At 40.8% G+C, this 16,104-nt stretch overlaps 1 protein-coding gene across 1 annotated transcript; it reads left to right on the top strand.

The window, feature by feature from the left end:
* The first annotated feature begins 836 nt into the window (after window positions 1–836).
* On the top strand, window positions 837–13,463 carry SERPINE1 (serpin family E member 1). Its single transcript, XM_036765963.1, has 9 exons — window positions 837–985; window positions 1,715–1,980; window positions 2,544–2,777; window positions 7,307–7,501; window positions 7,977–8,175; window positions 10,217–10,317; window positions 10,457–10,543; window positions 11,440–11,523; window positions 11,884–13,463. The coding sequence occupies exons 2-9, from the start codon at window positions 1,716–1,718 to the stop codon at window positions 11,919–11,921; spliced, it is 1,203 nt and encodes a 400-aa protein (XP_036621858.1). The 5' UTR covers window positions 837–985; window position 1,715; the 3' UTR covers window positions 11,922–13,463.
* The last annotated feature ends 2,641 nt before the right edge of the window (window positions 13,464–16,104 follow it).

Below are 16,104 nucleotides of genomic sequence, written 5' to 3'. Positions count from 1 at the left end.
GACTTGCCCAGTGTCACATAGCTAGGAAGTATCTGAGGCTGGATTTGAACTCAAGTCTTCCTGACTCGAATCCTGGCATTCTGTACACTGTGCCACCTAGCTGCTCACAAGTACAGAGGAGGAAAGCCTTCCCTGGAGGCTGACTGAGGCAGAGAGTAGTTGGAAAATATCAGGGCCTCCAATTTTAAGCAGAAAAACTTCAGGATTTGGAGTCAGAAGACCAGCACTCATTTCCTAACTCTCTACCACTTCTTTCTTATGTGCAGGGAAGTCTCTCTGACCCTATTTCCTCATCTGTATAATAAGGGCATTGGACCAAATGACCTTCCAACTCTAAATCTATAGTCCAATGACTGTTCTTTTGCAACTTCATTGCCTGCCCTCTCCGACTTGGGAAAAGGAAAAGAGTCTGGACTGCCTTTTCCATGTTTAACCTGGATACTGAGTGAGATGACCAAGAATGTCAGGCATCTCCTAACTAGCTGGCACTGCTGGGGACAGAGTGGCGTGGGGCCAAAGAAGAGACAAAATGTGGGGGTTGGGTCTGGCGGGTGAATTCTATTGAGCCAGGGAGAGTGTTTCCTCCTTACAGCCTCATAAACACAAGAACTTACACATAGACTGAGACACACATGTGCACATAAGCATGCGAACTCACACGCCACACACACATACACTTCCCCTCAAGTCTGGAATGGTGAAGTGGCAGACTCTTGGTGTCTGGGCAGATTTCCAGAACCTTTGGAAAGTGGGTGGGGAGGCCCTTGGATGAGTTCATCAGACTTCCTGCCTGGAGGGGTTATAAAGAGAAGAGTCCACAAGCCTGAGGAGAGCAGCCACATCTCCTGAACAACCGCTCCACTCAGAGCCTACTCCCAGTTCCTGTTCTCCACAGGCTTCCACAGCCACTGCTGGACAAGAAGTTGAGGGAGTCACCAACACCAACCATCATCAATTCCTCTGAGAGATTTTTGAAAACGTTCAGGTAAGGGAGAGTCCAGGTCCTTCCATTTCCCTTTTTTTAGCTAGAATTAAAAACTGCCCTCTAGATCTCCTTGTCCCAGGCATCAAAGCCATTAACTGCTTTCCCCTTTAGCTTTATGGGCGGAGGAGCAGAGAACACCATCTAATAGAATGACCTGAGCAGTATTGATGGGGAAGAAAGGATTGGTGGCCAGAATCTGGAGTAGGAAGCCAGGAACTGAACTATATGAGCCAATCCTTCCTGCCTCCCACCTCCTGAGTTCCCCACCACTTCCCTCAAATGTTTGTTTTCGCTCTTGGCCAAAAAGAATTTAAAAAGAGTCCTCTTTTTTCCTAACTTCTCATGAAAGTTACTTTGAGAAAGTGAAATTCTCTATAAAAAGATACTCCTGTAATTTATTCTCCAGGTGTATAGATCAGAGGGAGGAAGGTTGGGAGTAGAAGCCCTTCTCCAAGTTTCTCAAAGAATCAAGGCCCACCAAGAGCAGTAGAACTCAGGGCAACTTAGGACCTTAGAAGGGATCAAGAATCAGTCAGAGTAAGAGAAGCGTCTAGGCACGCATCCCTTGAATTTCTCGGATGGCTCAGGCTATCTTGTTCTACCCAGACCACCATCCTCCTCTCTGCCTTTCCCCTACCTCCGGCCTCAGTGATCTACAGTTCCATCGAGTCTCTTCTCTCTCTCCACAGATTTCATTAGGTTTTTCATCTTGTCCTTTCCCTGTTGTAGGATGCAGTTCTCCAGGTCCTTTGCCTGCCTCTCCTTGGTCCTCATACTCGGTGCAGGGGATTCTTTGTCTCAACACAACCCCCAGGTAGCCCAAATGGTCACAGATTTCGGGATGAAGGTGTTTCGGGAAGTGGTCCAAACTTCTGGGGATGGCAATGTGGTCTTCTCACCCTATGGCGTATCCTCAGTGCTGGCTATGCTGCAGCTGACAAGTGGAGGGAACACCAGGGAGCAGATCCAAGCTGCAATGGAATATAGCATTGAAGGTGGGAGACCTTCCGGGGGGGGGGGGGGGGGCGAGGGGAACAAATGACTTAATGTCTCTGAACTTCTATTGTCTCATCAGTAAAATGATCTGGCTGAATTAGGTGATGTTATTATGTAATGTTATTATATAATATTATTCACCTAGACTGAGGGAAGGCTCACACCTCAGCTGGCCAGAATAAACTCATGTGTTGCTAAGAGATAGAGACTACAGCATCTTTCTCTGACAACGTGCACCAGAGCTTAAACTTTGGTTAGTCTCAGGGCAAGTTTGGGGCTTCCCAACGTAAGCAGAAAAAAAAAAGAACCTTAGAAGAAGATCCAGAGGCCAAATATGCATGTTACAAAAGGGTTATGACATCTGATGAAGGGAGGAAGAGATAGCGAAGAGAAGGGATTAAGGGAGGGTATGAAATCTCCTTCCATGGAGATGTATAAGAAGAGAGATGCTTGATCTGAAATGGGTTGGAGGTCAGTCTGTCTGTGGCAGGATCCAACAATCTTAAGGAAACCTCTGATTCTAGGAGCTTGACGTGTCTTCTCTTTTTCTGCCACTGTCTAGAAAAAGGTCTGGCTCCTGCTCTCCGAAAGCTCTACAAAGAGCTCATGGCACCTTGGAACAAAGACGAATTCAGCACAGCCAATGCCATCTTCATCCAGCGTGATCTGGAACTTGTCCAGGGCTTTATGCCCTACTTCTTCAAAGTATTCCGGAGCATGGTCAAGCAGGTGGACTTCACTGAGGGAGAGAGGGCCCGGTTCATTGTGAATGACTGGGTACAGAGGCACACAAAAGGTAAGAAGACCAGGAAAAGTAAAGGTCTTATTAGTGAATCTTAAACACACAAGCTAAATATCTTAACTCTTCCTTGTGGCAATAGTCACGGTCAGTCAAAGGACAAAGAAATATTAATTAACTTTATTAAAACTTTGTCTCCTCATGCACAGACTCTAAGAACAGCTACAAAATGGTGTCTGGGGTACCTAACATAAAGTAGGCGCTTAATGAATGCTTGCTGGATGAATGAATGAACAAATGAATGAAACAAAAACAGAATTAAGTATGACAAACACAAAACAGCGCACAAGGCAGTAGTCTTAAGGTCTACCCAATTGGAGTGACCTTTATGAAAAAATCTGATCTTTACAAGCGCAGAAGACTAGAAACGTATGATGGGTTTTTGTAATGCTGAAGATAAAAGATTGCATGGTACAAGACAGAGGTGGAGGATAAATTGATCCCCTTCAGACTCCCAGACAGACAGTCACAATCTGGTCTGACAAGCAAAAAGGCCAATGCAATTTGAAATGACATCATAGGAGGAACAGCATTTTTCAAAGAAAAATAATAAGACTAGGAACGTACTCTGCAGCTTAAAGTCAAATCTGCTGGAAATAATTTTTATATAATTTAACATTAATCTATATCCAAGTCATTTCTAGCTTGGAAAGAGAGATATCCAAAATGGTATAGACATGACTCTCTGCTCCAAGATGATCTGAAGTAACATTTATAGAAATCCTGAAGGAAAAATCACGTTAAAATCAAGTTTGGAGTTAACCGTGCAGAATAGTCACCACTCAGTTCCAACCTAGACCACTCCCCTTAAAGATTAAAAAGAAGTTGATGTCTTAATCTTGATTCCTGAGGTCAGCATCTTAACCTTGAATGAAAAAGAGAACACTGTCCTTAGGTGGATCATTGAGACAATCACATAGAGTGGTGAGAAAGACAAATTAAATTTGGTTATCATCCTTTTTCCATTTCCTAGGAAAGCCTAGCTTTTGTTTTTTTCTATGTTGCTAAATGGAAAAGTCTGGAAAGGGCATAGGCCAGCTATAGAAATATAATTTCTTGATATTTCTAGAGAAACTAAAAAGGAGGTTTTTAATATGCATAATTTGAAGCATATCCTATCTTTAGTAATTCTAGGGTCTCAATTTTGAACATGCTAATCAGTAACAAAATACATTCTTTAGTTGCCCAAATTGTGGAGTTCTTTGTGTTTTGCTTTTATTCAAATTCAGCAAAACAGTACCATAACAAAGGCTATTGTCAATGCTATAATAGTATGCCAACTGACCGTAATAGTTCTGCCTTGAATCAGGGTACAGAAAACAATGCAGTGAATAAAGATAAAACCTAGTGTTTTAACATACTGGAGTCTCTAGCCACCTCTTTAATTAGCCAAACTGTAGGGAGAAAGGTATGCAGATTAACAATGCTATCTGGAATCGAGGTTTTCCAGATTCTATTAGTCAGCTGGCAAGTAGATAGGCTGATTCTGTTAGCCATAGCTATTACAGAATAAATATTCTAAATCCAAAAATTCATTCTTCCAATATAGCTATTAACTTCCATAAATATTATCAAATATTATAATTATATCCTAATCTCAAAATTTTGTGCATACTACAGCCAGATGGTTGTGAAGGTCAAGAAGTCTATTCAATTCCCTATTCTATACCAAATATCTGGCAGGAGCATTTATTTATGCTAGGACTCCCTGGGGGGAGTTTGAGCTCCCACACATCTCAACGGACTATTCAATCCCATATGCATACTTTCCAGGGTCCCTGAGTCAGGGCCCAGCCTCCCTTCATGGAGCCATAAGCATGTGAGTGGCTGAATTTCACTGCATTCTTAGCCCAACAACTTCCAGGCATAGCTTCATAGTCAGAGATCAGTAAACCATTCTCGATCCTTGAACTGACCAGCTAACCTTGACGAAAGAAATCACCATATATGGCCCCATAGCTGGTCATCCAAAAAATTCAGAACCCTGGAGCATTGCTCTGTCTCTTTAGAGTATCTCAGCCCATTCAATTTATTCACTCTGAGGAAAGGATTATATTCATGTGGTTTGCCTAATGCAGAAATGATACAGAACATACCCAAAATCACTGAGAACTGATTCGATAGGCTCCTCTTATTTAAAAAAAAAATGGCTTTCCTAGTGGTCTCTTTCTAGGCCTTTATGTATATTCCAGACTGAAATTGAAGGGTTGGCTTTAGCCAAAAGTATCCAATTAAAACTTGCTTACATTTCCTAAGTAGTACTAGTCAGGTCTAGTCAAGTTGTGTTAGACAGCTATAGTCTCAGCACAATGAAAGCATTGGGAAGCAACATGTTTTTAAAAAGGATAATTATCTTTCCTCGTTTTAGATCCTGTGCCTAGCAATACTCTCCCAATCTCAGACCACCAAGAACCATGGCTAGATCTCTGACCTTACAATATGTAGCCACATAATTATCAAAAATACATATGGTCACCAAGGGTAACAATTTATTCATAACACTTTACAGAAATTTTGCACACCAGAATGGATACTTAATAAATACTTTCTTAAAAAATTCATTTGTAGCCAGCAAGGTAAGAAGTAACAGACAAAGGTTCATAACAATAAATGTAGTTGGCTGCTCCAATGTGGCAATACAACTCACATTGTCAGCTAAACCTTTCAGAATTCTCTCCAGAAAAGCATTCATTGGAATTTGCCCTGGAGATGGTAGACACACTATATAACAAGATATAATCTATTTGCTCTGATGTGGCACATCTCTGGACACAGGAGAAGTTACTAGCATAGTCTTTTTCTACTTTTTGCCTCAAGCGGTCTTAGAAGCAAAGGTTCATTTAGAGCAGAATATATTAATTCAGTATTGAAGACTTGCTTTCAGCAGTTTGGTATTAACAGTAATTTGGTTACAAAGGTCTTTCAGCAGTTCCCCTTATGGCTGCTTTGGAGACTACTTTAGTGGCAGGGTAAACTTTGATTCACCATAAACACAGGCACATGCACACACACGCACGCGTGCACACACACACACACACACTATAACAAGAATACGTTCATCATTTAGTTACTTGGAAAGAATCAACTTGTAAGATAACAAAAGAAAAAAGATCCAACAGGTATGCTGCTCTCTGTACTTTAATAGCTAGCAATTATATAGCATGAAAATTAATAAAGCACCTGACTACAAGCTTGTAAAGTAAGTACTATCATTATCTGTATTTCACAGATAAGAAAACTAAGACCAACAGCAACTAGGGAGCTTGGCCAGGGTCACATAGCTAGTAAGTGTCTCTGACAGAATTTGAAATCAGGTTTCTTTGATTCCAATGCCACTCTTCTATTCACTGAGCCACTTAGTTAAACTTTGTCTTGGCCTGGTTTTTCGATCTTATATGCTTGCTTGATGGATGAGGCAAGTACAATAATACTGAAATACAATGTTATTGTTGGCCTATTAAAGACAAATTTTCAACTGAATTTTCATACTGCAACTGCACCAATTAACACCAATTTTCCCCTTTTCTCAAGCATATTATGCCAAACAGTGGGGCCAGGTAAGATAGAATTAGTCACAAAAAACAAGGAAGATCATGATCTTCTACAGGCTGTAAAGAAGTAAAATTAAGTCTTAATTTTTCTGCCTAAAGGGGGAAAAAAGGAACAGATCTTGACTACAGAGTTTGCATAGATCTCCATTTTTCTAAATTTCCTGGTTGTTTCCAGGATGGCCTTAGGACTATTCTGAAATATCCCTCTAAATATGCTTCATGCAGCCTATGATGGTTTAGGCATAGACTAATTTTATATTAAATAAAATTGTTTCTGGCAGACTTGAGTCTGAAACAGAGAACTTTTAAAAAATATTTTTAATCAACATAAAGGAGGTGATGGTCCCATTATACTCTGCCTCCATCAGACCACATCTGAGGTATTATATTCAGTTCTGGGGACCAACTTTAGGAAAGACATTGAAGATCTGTTTCCAAAGGAAGATGAAAAGGATGGTAAAAGGTTTCAACATCATGCCATATGAGGATCAACTGAAAGAACTCAGGATGTTGCTGGAGAAGAGAAGATATAGGAGGAAAATGAAAGCTGTCTTCAAATGTAGAAGATGGATGAGACCTGTGTAACTTGGCCCTAGAGAGTAGAATGACAGGAGGAACAATGAATAGAAATTGCATGAATTTTATTAGGTTTATTGGAAAGAAAAACTTCCTAATTATTAGAGCTTGCCAAAAGTGGCATCATCTGTGCAAGAGGTAGTGGGTTCCCTTCACTAGCTGTGTTCAGCAAAAGCCTGGAAGAGCACTTGTGGAGGAAGTTACGAGGGGGATCCTTGCATAGGCACAGGTTGGCTTGGATGATCTCTGAGAGCACTTCCAGCTCTGAGTTTCTACAGTTCTGGTGCCTCTCCAAATATATCCAACAGAGAACCTAAGACTGTGGGGAGGAACAATAAACACAGAGAAATGAAATCTTAGACTTCTGACTATTGAATTTTCTCTTGCCTTTCCACTTAGGCATGATCAGCAACTTGCTGGGAGAGGGAACTGTGGACCAGTTGACCAAAATGGTGTTGGTCAATGCACTCTACTTCAAAGGCCAGTGGAAGCTGCCTTTTCCAACCAAGGGTACCCACCATCGCCTCTTCCACAAATCTGATGGAAGTACTGCCTCTGTGCTCATGATGGCCCAGACCAACAAGTTCAGTTGCAGTAAGTGCAAGTACTCCTCTTTTTTTCTCCAAGGCTGAATAATTCCATCATTTTCTCCACTATTTTCTCCACTCTCTCTCTCTAGCTCAAAAGGAGTTTTTTGCACCCAGAAAATCTTGCTGCAATGGGGATGGAGGGCGGGAAAGTCTGGATAGATAGTACTAAAAGAGCAGATCCTCAGGTTATAATTAGGTGAGGAGGTGGGAAGGGAGGGAAAAATAAAAAGGCTAAGAGACAGCTGAAGTCTAAAGAGACTGTGATGGTACTAAGACACCCTGGTGATAGGCAAAAGAGTAGGAGGGAGGAAGGGAACGGAAAATGAAAGAAACTTAAAAGTGAATTCCAAGAATGCATCTGAGAAACTTTAAGGATGGGAAAAGTGGAGAGATCCTCCCCTAGGATAGGGGTAAATGTGTAATGGTTATTTTTATCATCAGTAGACCTTTTCCCTATGTAATGTTCTTGTTCTTTCTAGCTGAGTTCTTGACCCCCAGTGGACACTACTATGACATTGTGGAATTGCCCTATCACGGAGACACCCTCAGCATGTTCATTGCTGCCCCCTATGAAAAGGAGGTACCCCTCTCTGCCCTCACCAACATCTTAGATGCCCAGCTCATCAGTCAATGGAAGGGCAATATGACCAAACTGCCCCGTCTCCTGGTTCTGCCCAAGTAAGTCCTACCAACCTTGCCCCCCCACCATCTTTACCCTCTGTATCAATTCTTGGCAAATTCTCCCTGCCCTCAAGATAAATTCAGGGTTTTCTTGTGATCTCCTAATCTACCAGTGTTTCCCAAGGCTCTGAGACTCCAATTAAAATTTCTGGTGGTCTATAATAGATTAAAAACAGTTGCTCCCCTTTGCTTTTGGTGAGGTGTAGAGAGAAAAGGGACTATTGGAGCCTGCCTCTGGTCTCTTGCCCGCTAACACACAAAGAGCGAGCCAGTCACAAGAAAATAGAAATCTGTAGTGGGAGACTGAGGGTGGGGCATGTCTAGGCCATCATTTTTTTTTAAGATTTCTCCAACTCTTGAAAATTTTAAAAGTGTGTATGTGTGTTTGTGTGTCTGTGTGTGTGTGTGTGTGTGTGTGTGAGAGAGAGAGAGAGAGAGAGAGAGAGAGAAATACCATCTCTTCTATCAAATTAGTAAACCTAACCCGCAGCTCTTAGGTAAAGCCTCAATTAATAAAGCAAATTTATTTTTAAAAATCCTTCTAAAGAGAGAAGATGGGGTGATTAAGGCTGAGGTTAGGTAATTTCAGAACTCCAGGGAAACCTCTTCCTGTGTCTGCCCCACTTTTTCAGATGCTTTCAATAGCTGACAGACTTTTTTCTGCTTTTCTCTTTTTTCCTTCTTTTTTTAAAAAACAAAAATTGTGGCAATCAGTCATGTCCTGGTGAGAACTGAAGAGCTCAAAAGCTTCCCTGCTTGAGCTCTCTTCATGACTGACTCTAGAAAACAAAATCTACAAACGAAATCTTTTTCTGAGATGTCCTTCCACAAGAATTTGCCCTTGACTCCCAACCAGACTGGGTAAAACAACGCCAACACTTCTGTCTCATTAAAGGAAAAGGATCAATCACCGGCCATGACCTCCAAACCTATATATTTATCCCTAATTTATTTTCCAAATGCCTGCTAGACATCTCCCACTTGGATGTTAATTCAGCATCTCAAATTCAACATGTACAAACCGGATCGATCTAGTTCTTGTTTCCTCTAATCTTATTCCTCCTCCAAACTCTTGTTTGTGTTCAGGGCACCAACAGGTTTCTAGCGGAGGTGCCTTGGTGTTAACCTTAGCCATATTTGTAAACTTGGGAGATTTCTGACTTCTACCTTTCCCTCATTCTAGTTGCAAAGTCAGCTTAATTCTACTCCCACAGAATCTCCCACATTTACCACCCTACCACCAGGGCTTTCATCACCCTTCTTCAAGACTATTGTCATACTCTCCTAATTAATCTGTCTCCCTAACTTCAATTCTCAAACCCATCCTTCCCCCAGATGCCAAAATAACATAATGAAAGCACCAGTATGAAGATGCCACCTTCCTGATCAAAAATGTTCAGTGGTTCCCTTCCACGACCTGGCTCCCACCTACCCTCCATCTTGGTCTCACATTACTCCTCTTCATGCATTCTTATTTGTTCCTCCAAACTCAACAGTCTATCTCCTTCCAGCATCTGTGCATTCCTACAAGCTATCCTGTACATTTAGAATGCCCTCCTTCCTCATCTCTACCTTCCTTCAAGGCTTAGCTCATATATTTATTGGTGCCCTCTCCTACCTCAAACTTTTCCTTTAGCACGTTTTAACATTTCTCCATTGCCTCCTTCTATAATGCAATGTAATGTGTCCCATGTTGCTTCCCTCCAGGGAAATAAAGATGCCTTGAAGGCGGGGACTGTTCTGCTTTTGTCCTCATGTTCCTTAGTACCCAGTACAGTGACTTGCTTTAAAAATCCTTATTGAATTAAGAAACTCGACAATACCAGAAATCTACCTCTAGCTTAGATGAAGACCCTGCAAACAAATAAATACCTCCCTCTCCACTCTTTCAACAAGTTCTATATTGTCTCTTGGCAACGAAGACAATAGATTATTTAAGAGTGAGGCCTCTGGAAAGAGCACCAGCTCAAGACTTAGAACCTTGGGTTCTCTTAGTGATGTGTGCCCTGAACTTGAGCTAGGTCCTCTGATTTTGCAGGTTTTCCCTGGAGAGTGAAGCTGACCTGAAAAGGCCTCTGGAGAACTTGGGGATGAAGGATATGTTCAGGCCAGGAATGGCAGATTTCACTAGACTTTCTGGTAAGGAATCCTCTATGCATTATCTTGGTTCTTCTCCCTACCTCTGGGAACTAAAATCATCTGTGAATGTGAAAAGGGGGTGGGGAAAGCATCATCCAGAAAATGGGCTGACTGGCCCTTGTATCTATTTCTATCTCAGACCAAGAAATACTCTATGTGTCCCAGGCCTTACAAAAGGTGAAGATTGAGGTGAATGAGAGTGGTACTGTGGCATCTTCAACCACTGGTAAGTCTGGCTCAGACAGAAATGAGGGCAGGGTGAAGTGGGGCAGTTCTTGAAATAAACCCCAGGCACTGAAGAGAAGGTTCACTCCAAAGATACAGGAAATTGTTAACCAGTCCCTTGTTCCCCTAGGATGAATTAGGGTGTGGCCTAGTCTCCCAAGTCCATCTCACTGTGGACTAAACTTACTTCCCAGCTCAAGGTAGTCCTCTCTTCACAAATCAGTTCCTTCTCTAATCAAGGAAGGAAACAGCTCTCATTCATACATTTACCAAGACTTTCTTCAATCACATTTCTCTTTCTAAAAGTGGGGGTCCTGCTTTCCCCAGGATCTGACTTCTTCTCTCTGCAACTCCTATAGGACCCTGCTTATTGAAAAGTTTCCAAAAGACTAGCTTTTAAACAGTGGGAAGTAAGTATGTGGAAGTTGGGAAACAAAGGGAAAAGAAGGAAAAAAAAAACACAACTCTTTAGTCAGAGGACCTGGATTCAAATCCCACTTCAGATGCTTACTGCTGTGTGACCTTGGGCAAGTCACTTAACCACCTTTAGCTTTCTCACCTATAAAAAGAGAGGGCTAGACTAGGTAACTTCTAATGTACCTTCTAGCTCTAGATCTATGATCCTATGAACCCCAAGGCATGGTACAGATTGATAATATATGTAATTTCATAAAGAGGCTTTAGATAAAGTCACAGATAATAATAGGTTAAGAGAAACTAGGATATTTCAGGGGAATATATCTAATTGTTCAAGGTTATTAGGTTTGGGGTTTTTTGGGAAGGAGGAAAACCTAGACTGTCTCCCAAATCATTCTTCAGTCCTATTATCAAGGCAGCCATGGTTGCAACTCTTATGTTCTTATGCTTTAAGAGGTTTGTTTTTGTTTTTTCTTCCAGCCATTGTTGTCTCTGCTCGAATGGCTCCCCAGGAGATCATCATGGACAGGCCCTTCCTCTTTGTAGTCAGGCACAACCCCACAGGTGAGGGATTAAAAAATACCACAACACTCTGAGGGTTGTTCCATCTTGCCTTGGGCAAGACAGACTCAAAAAGACTATCTCTGTTCTTAGGGAATTTCTAAGGAAAGTTATCTTTAGTCACCACTCATGTACACTTATCTTTCTACTAGGTGAGGCATTATGATGTGTGCTAGATTGGTGCTAGATTGGTAATCAGGGTCTGAGCTCTATTCTCTGTTCTGCCAATTAGATGTCAGCCAATAGACAAGTTATTCATTCTAAGCCTTATTTTATTCATCAATTAAAAGACAAAGTCAGACTAAATTATCTGTACAGTCCCCTTTGGTTCTAAAATTCTACAATTCTTTTTATCTCCTCTAGGAACAATTCTTTTCATGGGACAAGTGATGGAACCCTAAGAGATCAGATCTTCCCTTTGGGAAAAGGAATGCTCATTTGGAACAAAACTAAAAAGTGACATTCACAAAAAAAGATCCACTTAAGAAATGACTCCCCCCATCCATTTCTCTTTCTAGAAAAAGACAAAACAAAACAACCACTTTTCCCTTTTAAAACCTCACCCTTAGGTCTTGGCCTCTCACACACAGGCTCTGTGAGTCTCCTTTCCTCCCAAAACGGGGGAGGTAGCCACTGAAGCAATTTCCAAGAGGGCCCCAAGCCAGATGGTTAAGATTTGCAGGATCGCTCAGACATCTGCTTCCATTTGGTCAACCCTCTGCCCCCTGGTTCCCACTAAGACCCTGAAAAGGAAAAAAAAAAACCAAGACTGTGGGGAGCTTTAGTGTGCTTGGCAGAAGCTATCTGCTTCCCAGTCATGTTGCCTTCAACTCTTCCACTGTCTGCCACTGCTGAGGAGGCTGGCAGCAGGCCAGAGGAGGTCAGTAGAAAGAACATCCTCTAATCCTGTTCTAACTGGATACTGACCGTCATCCCCTTCAAAAAAGAGGACTTCTAAGGATGGGCAAAAGAACTCCCCAGATGGCACCAGGACTCACTTTGGCACAGCACCTTCCCTAGAAAACAGGATCCAAAGATTCCTTCAGACCCTAAGCAGTTTGCTTACTCAGAGAAGCCGATCTGTTGCTCTTCTTACCCTTTTTGCTCTGGGGGAGGAGAGGAAGAGGAGCCAGATAAATACGAGTGGATCTTCTCCGATGCTATTTTCTGGGAACAGGAGAAGCATTAAGATAGCATGTGTGAATACTGTATGTTTACTTAAACTGTGTGTGTGTGTGTGTGTGTGTGTGTGTGTGTGTGTGGCAGAGAGAGATGTCAAGAAAGATTTAATATATTCATGTATTGGTATTGTTCCTTTGCACTTGTTCTGCTTCTGTGTAGGAGAGAATATCAATGAGGCTCCGTAGGCTTGGCATAATTTACTGAGCTCATTAGGAAAAAAAACAAAACCAAACCCTACGGCCTAGTGTGTAATGAGGCCTGCAACGCCACCTTGTGGTCACATAAACACCTGCAATTTCTCATTTCAGATCAGGTTAGAAAAGCTTTCAGATGCTTTCATTTATAGTTTTGACTCAGAGGGGTGTACAGGGCAGGTCTTTACACATGTCGACCCACCACCCATTACAGGAAGGTGGTTAGGTCCTGTCTGTGGAAATCCATTTCATAATCTCCTGGAGGTATGTCATGGAGATCAAGTGAGGAGAAATACAAGTATTTTTTTTGCATACTTCCTAACTACATGGGATGGAATATGGATACAACATGGTAGAAGCTCAATCACCCCACTATGTATGAGTTCCACAGCAAGCTCCATTAAGTAAAGGGTCCTCCATTATCCTTCCTACTAATTTTTCATTATGCACTGGATGGTGAGAGGTACATGTAGTACCCACAATGTGACACCAAAATGTTGATCCAAATTTCTTGAAGCAGTTTGTAGATAATTATATAACTTTTTTACCCTCTTTTGATATGTAAATAAAATAATTTAAAAAAAATAATAAAATATGTCAAAACAGTACCTTTGCCATTTATTCCATTTGGTACCAGGGGTCAGACCAAAGGATTTATAGGCTAACAGGTTGCTACATCTGGAAGAGATCTTAGAGAAATGCACAAATTTAGAAAGTCTTGACTACTAAGGGCTAAGAACATAAGCACAGAGAATTAACCAGGCCTCTACTTCAGATGTCAACGCCCAGTAACGTTTTATGTGGAGGTACAATTTGTTCTGGGTGTCAGCTTCAACAAAGCAGGGGTATATCCTGAAACATGCTACCTCCAACCATTCCGGGAATTACTTCTCATTCCCCAAAATATGCCATGGACAGCCTAACCTCCTATTTTTGCTCAGACTGGTTAGTCCGCCCCATCTTGGAATCCCATCCCCCTTCCCTATTGATTCTTTAAGGTCCAAACCAAGTCCATGAATCATTTCTACACCCTTCCAACTCAGAGTTACCTTTCTAGACCTCTGTAGGATTATTTATTGTCTGTATTACTCCTTTGGGGTTTTATCATATCTCATATACTTCTTTAGTCTTTAGTCTTCATTTAGTTCTTGTACTGTTACTTAATTTTTATGTGTTTATGTTTTGTCCCCCTAACTAGAATAGTTAGTGAGGGAATGGATTTTCTGATATCTATCCTTCTTTGTAACTCCCTAAAACTTTACAAATATTTTCTTTAAAAACTCCGATTCTTCAGTAAACTAGAAGCTCTGGTCTGGCCAGAAATCAGGCTCCCTTCAATAGCAACTCATATCTGTGTTTACATAATTATTTTTTAATTGAAAGAATCCCCTCACCCTCAAAAACCATTTTATATGCTAGTAATAAAGACCAATCATTTAAAACATGAAATGACCTATAGGATCAAATATCAAGTCCTTTTTGACATATAAATCTCTTCACAGCCTGACTCTTTCCTATCCTACACTCTACTCTCAGTCCATGCACATCCAATCATATTGACCTACTAGCTATTCCTCAAACAGAAAACTTCATCACCCATCTTTCTACCTTTAAAATGGCTATATGCTCATAACTAGAATTTTTCCCTCTTCCCTCTTTCACTCTTAGCACCCTTTACTTCCTTCAAGATTAAGCTCAAATTCTACCTTCTGTAAGGAGATTTTTCCTGTCCTATCCCCCATGCCCTCCCAATCTACTCCACTACCTTCCATATGCTATGTATGTATTTTATATAAGCCTACTTATTCATGAAGACTTCATCTAAGATATATTTAGATGCCCTGTGCATCTATAGAGACCCATAAGAAAAATTATCTGGGAACAGAGAAGGAGATATCTTTTGCAACTATAGATAGGGAAAGAGGTTTTGGCCAAACATTATGGGTCAGAAAGACTAACAACAGGTAAAGTATGCAATTTTGGTTGCACAAAATTGAAAAGTTTTGGCACAAACAAAATCAAGGAAGTAAAAATTTGAAGGGAAAGTGTTACTTTGTACCAAAACTTCTCTGACATGGATCTGATATCTAAGCTATATAGAGAATTGATTCAAATATATAAGAACAAGAGTGATTACCCAATCAGCAAATGGTCAAAGGATATAAACAGGTCTCAAAAAAAATACAAATTAGCAACAACAATGTGAAAAAATGCTCCAAATCACTAATAAAAATGAAAATGCAAATTAAAATAACTGTGGTTCCACATATCCACCTATCAGATTATCAAAAATGACAAAAAGGAGGAAATGACAACTGCTAAAGGAAATGTGGAACGCATTACTGAGGAGCTATGAAGTAGTCTTGACATTCTGGAAAGCAAGATGAACTCTGCCCCAAAAGTTACAACTACAAATCCTTTTATCCAAGGTCACCACCACTAGGTACATGCCCAAAAGAGATCAAAGAAAGAGAAAAAGGATCCAAATATCCACAGTTTGTTGTAGCAAAGAAATGGAAATTAAGGGGGTGTTTATTCAATTGGAAAATAACTGACTTATGAAAGATGAATATAACGAAATATTTCACTGTAAGAAATGAACAAATAGATGAATTCAGAGAAATCTGAGAAGACTTGTATGAACTAATGCAGGACTAGGAGAAAAATCTATACAATGATTACATGGGGTGTGCCAACTTGAACTAATTCAACTGGCTCTCCACTATTAAACTTTCAGTATGAACATTTCCACCACAGAATTGTTATTGTGCTGAATGTGAAGGCCTAAGATAGTGATGGAAAAAGTGTTAATAATTCAGATTATGCTTAAAAGTATGTCTTACATACTTTTTTTGTTTTTTGGAGAACCAGTTATTAAACATTTACCAACATAGATAGCCCTGGCTATAACTCTATAAGACTTAAGATCAATGCAATGACCAATCACAGCTCCAGGTACAGACTGAAACGTATTTTCAGACATGGCTAATGTATAGCTATGTCTTGCTTAACTACACTTATTTACACACAGGATGGATGGGGGTGGGGCAGGGGGAGAAGGATGAAGTTCAGATAGAGACTAATGACAGTGATTAAAAAGAAGAAGAAGAAAAGAAAGAAAAGAACATCAATGAACACAGCTGGAAAGGAGACAGACTAGCAGCACAGCTTTGGACTGGTATTATATTTGTGTGGGATGAAAGACCCT

Source organism: Trichosurus vulpecula, chromosome 7 (assembly GCF_011100635.1).
Source record: "Trichosurus vulpecula isolate mTriVul1 chromosome 7, mTriVul1.pri, whole genome shotgun sequence".
NCBI lineage: Eukaryota > Metazoa > Chordata > Mammalia > Diprotodontia > Phalangeridae > Trichosurus > Trichosurus vulpecula.
This window is presented reverse-complemented; position numbering and strand designations above follow the sequence as displayed.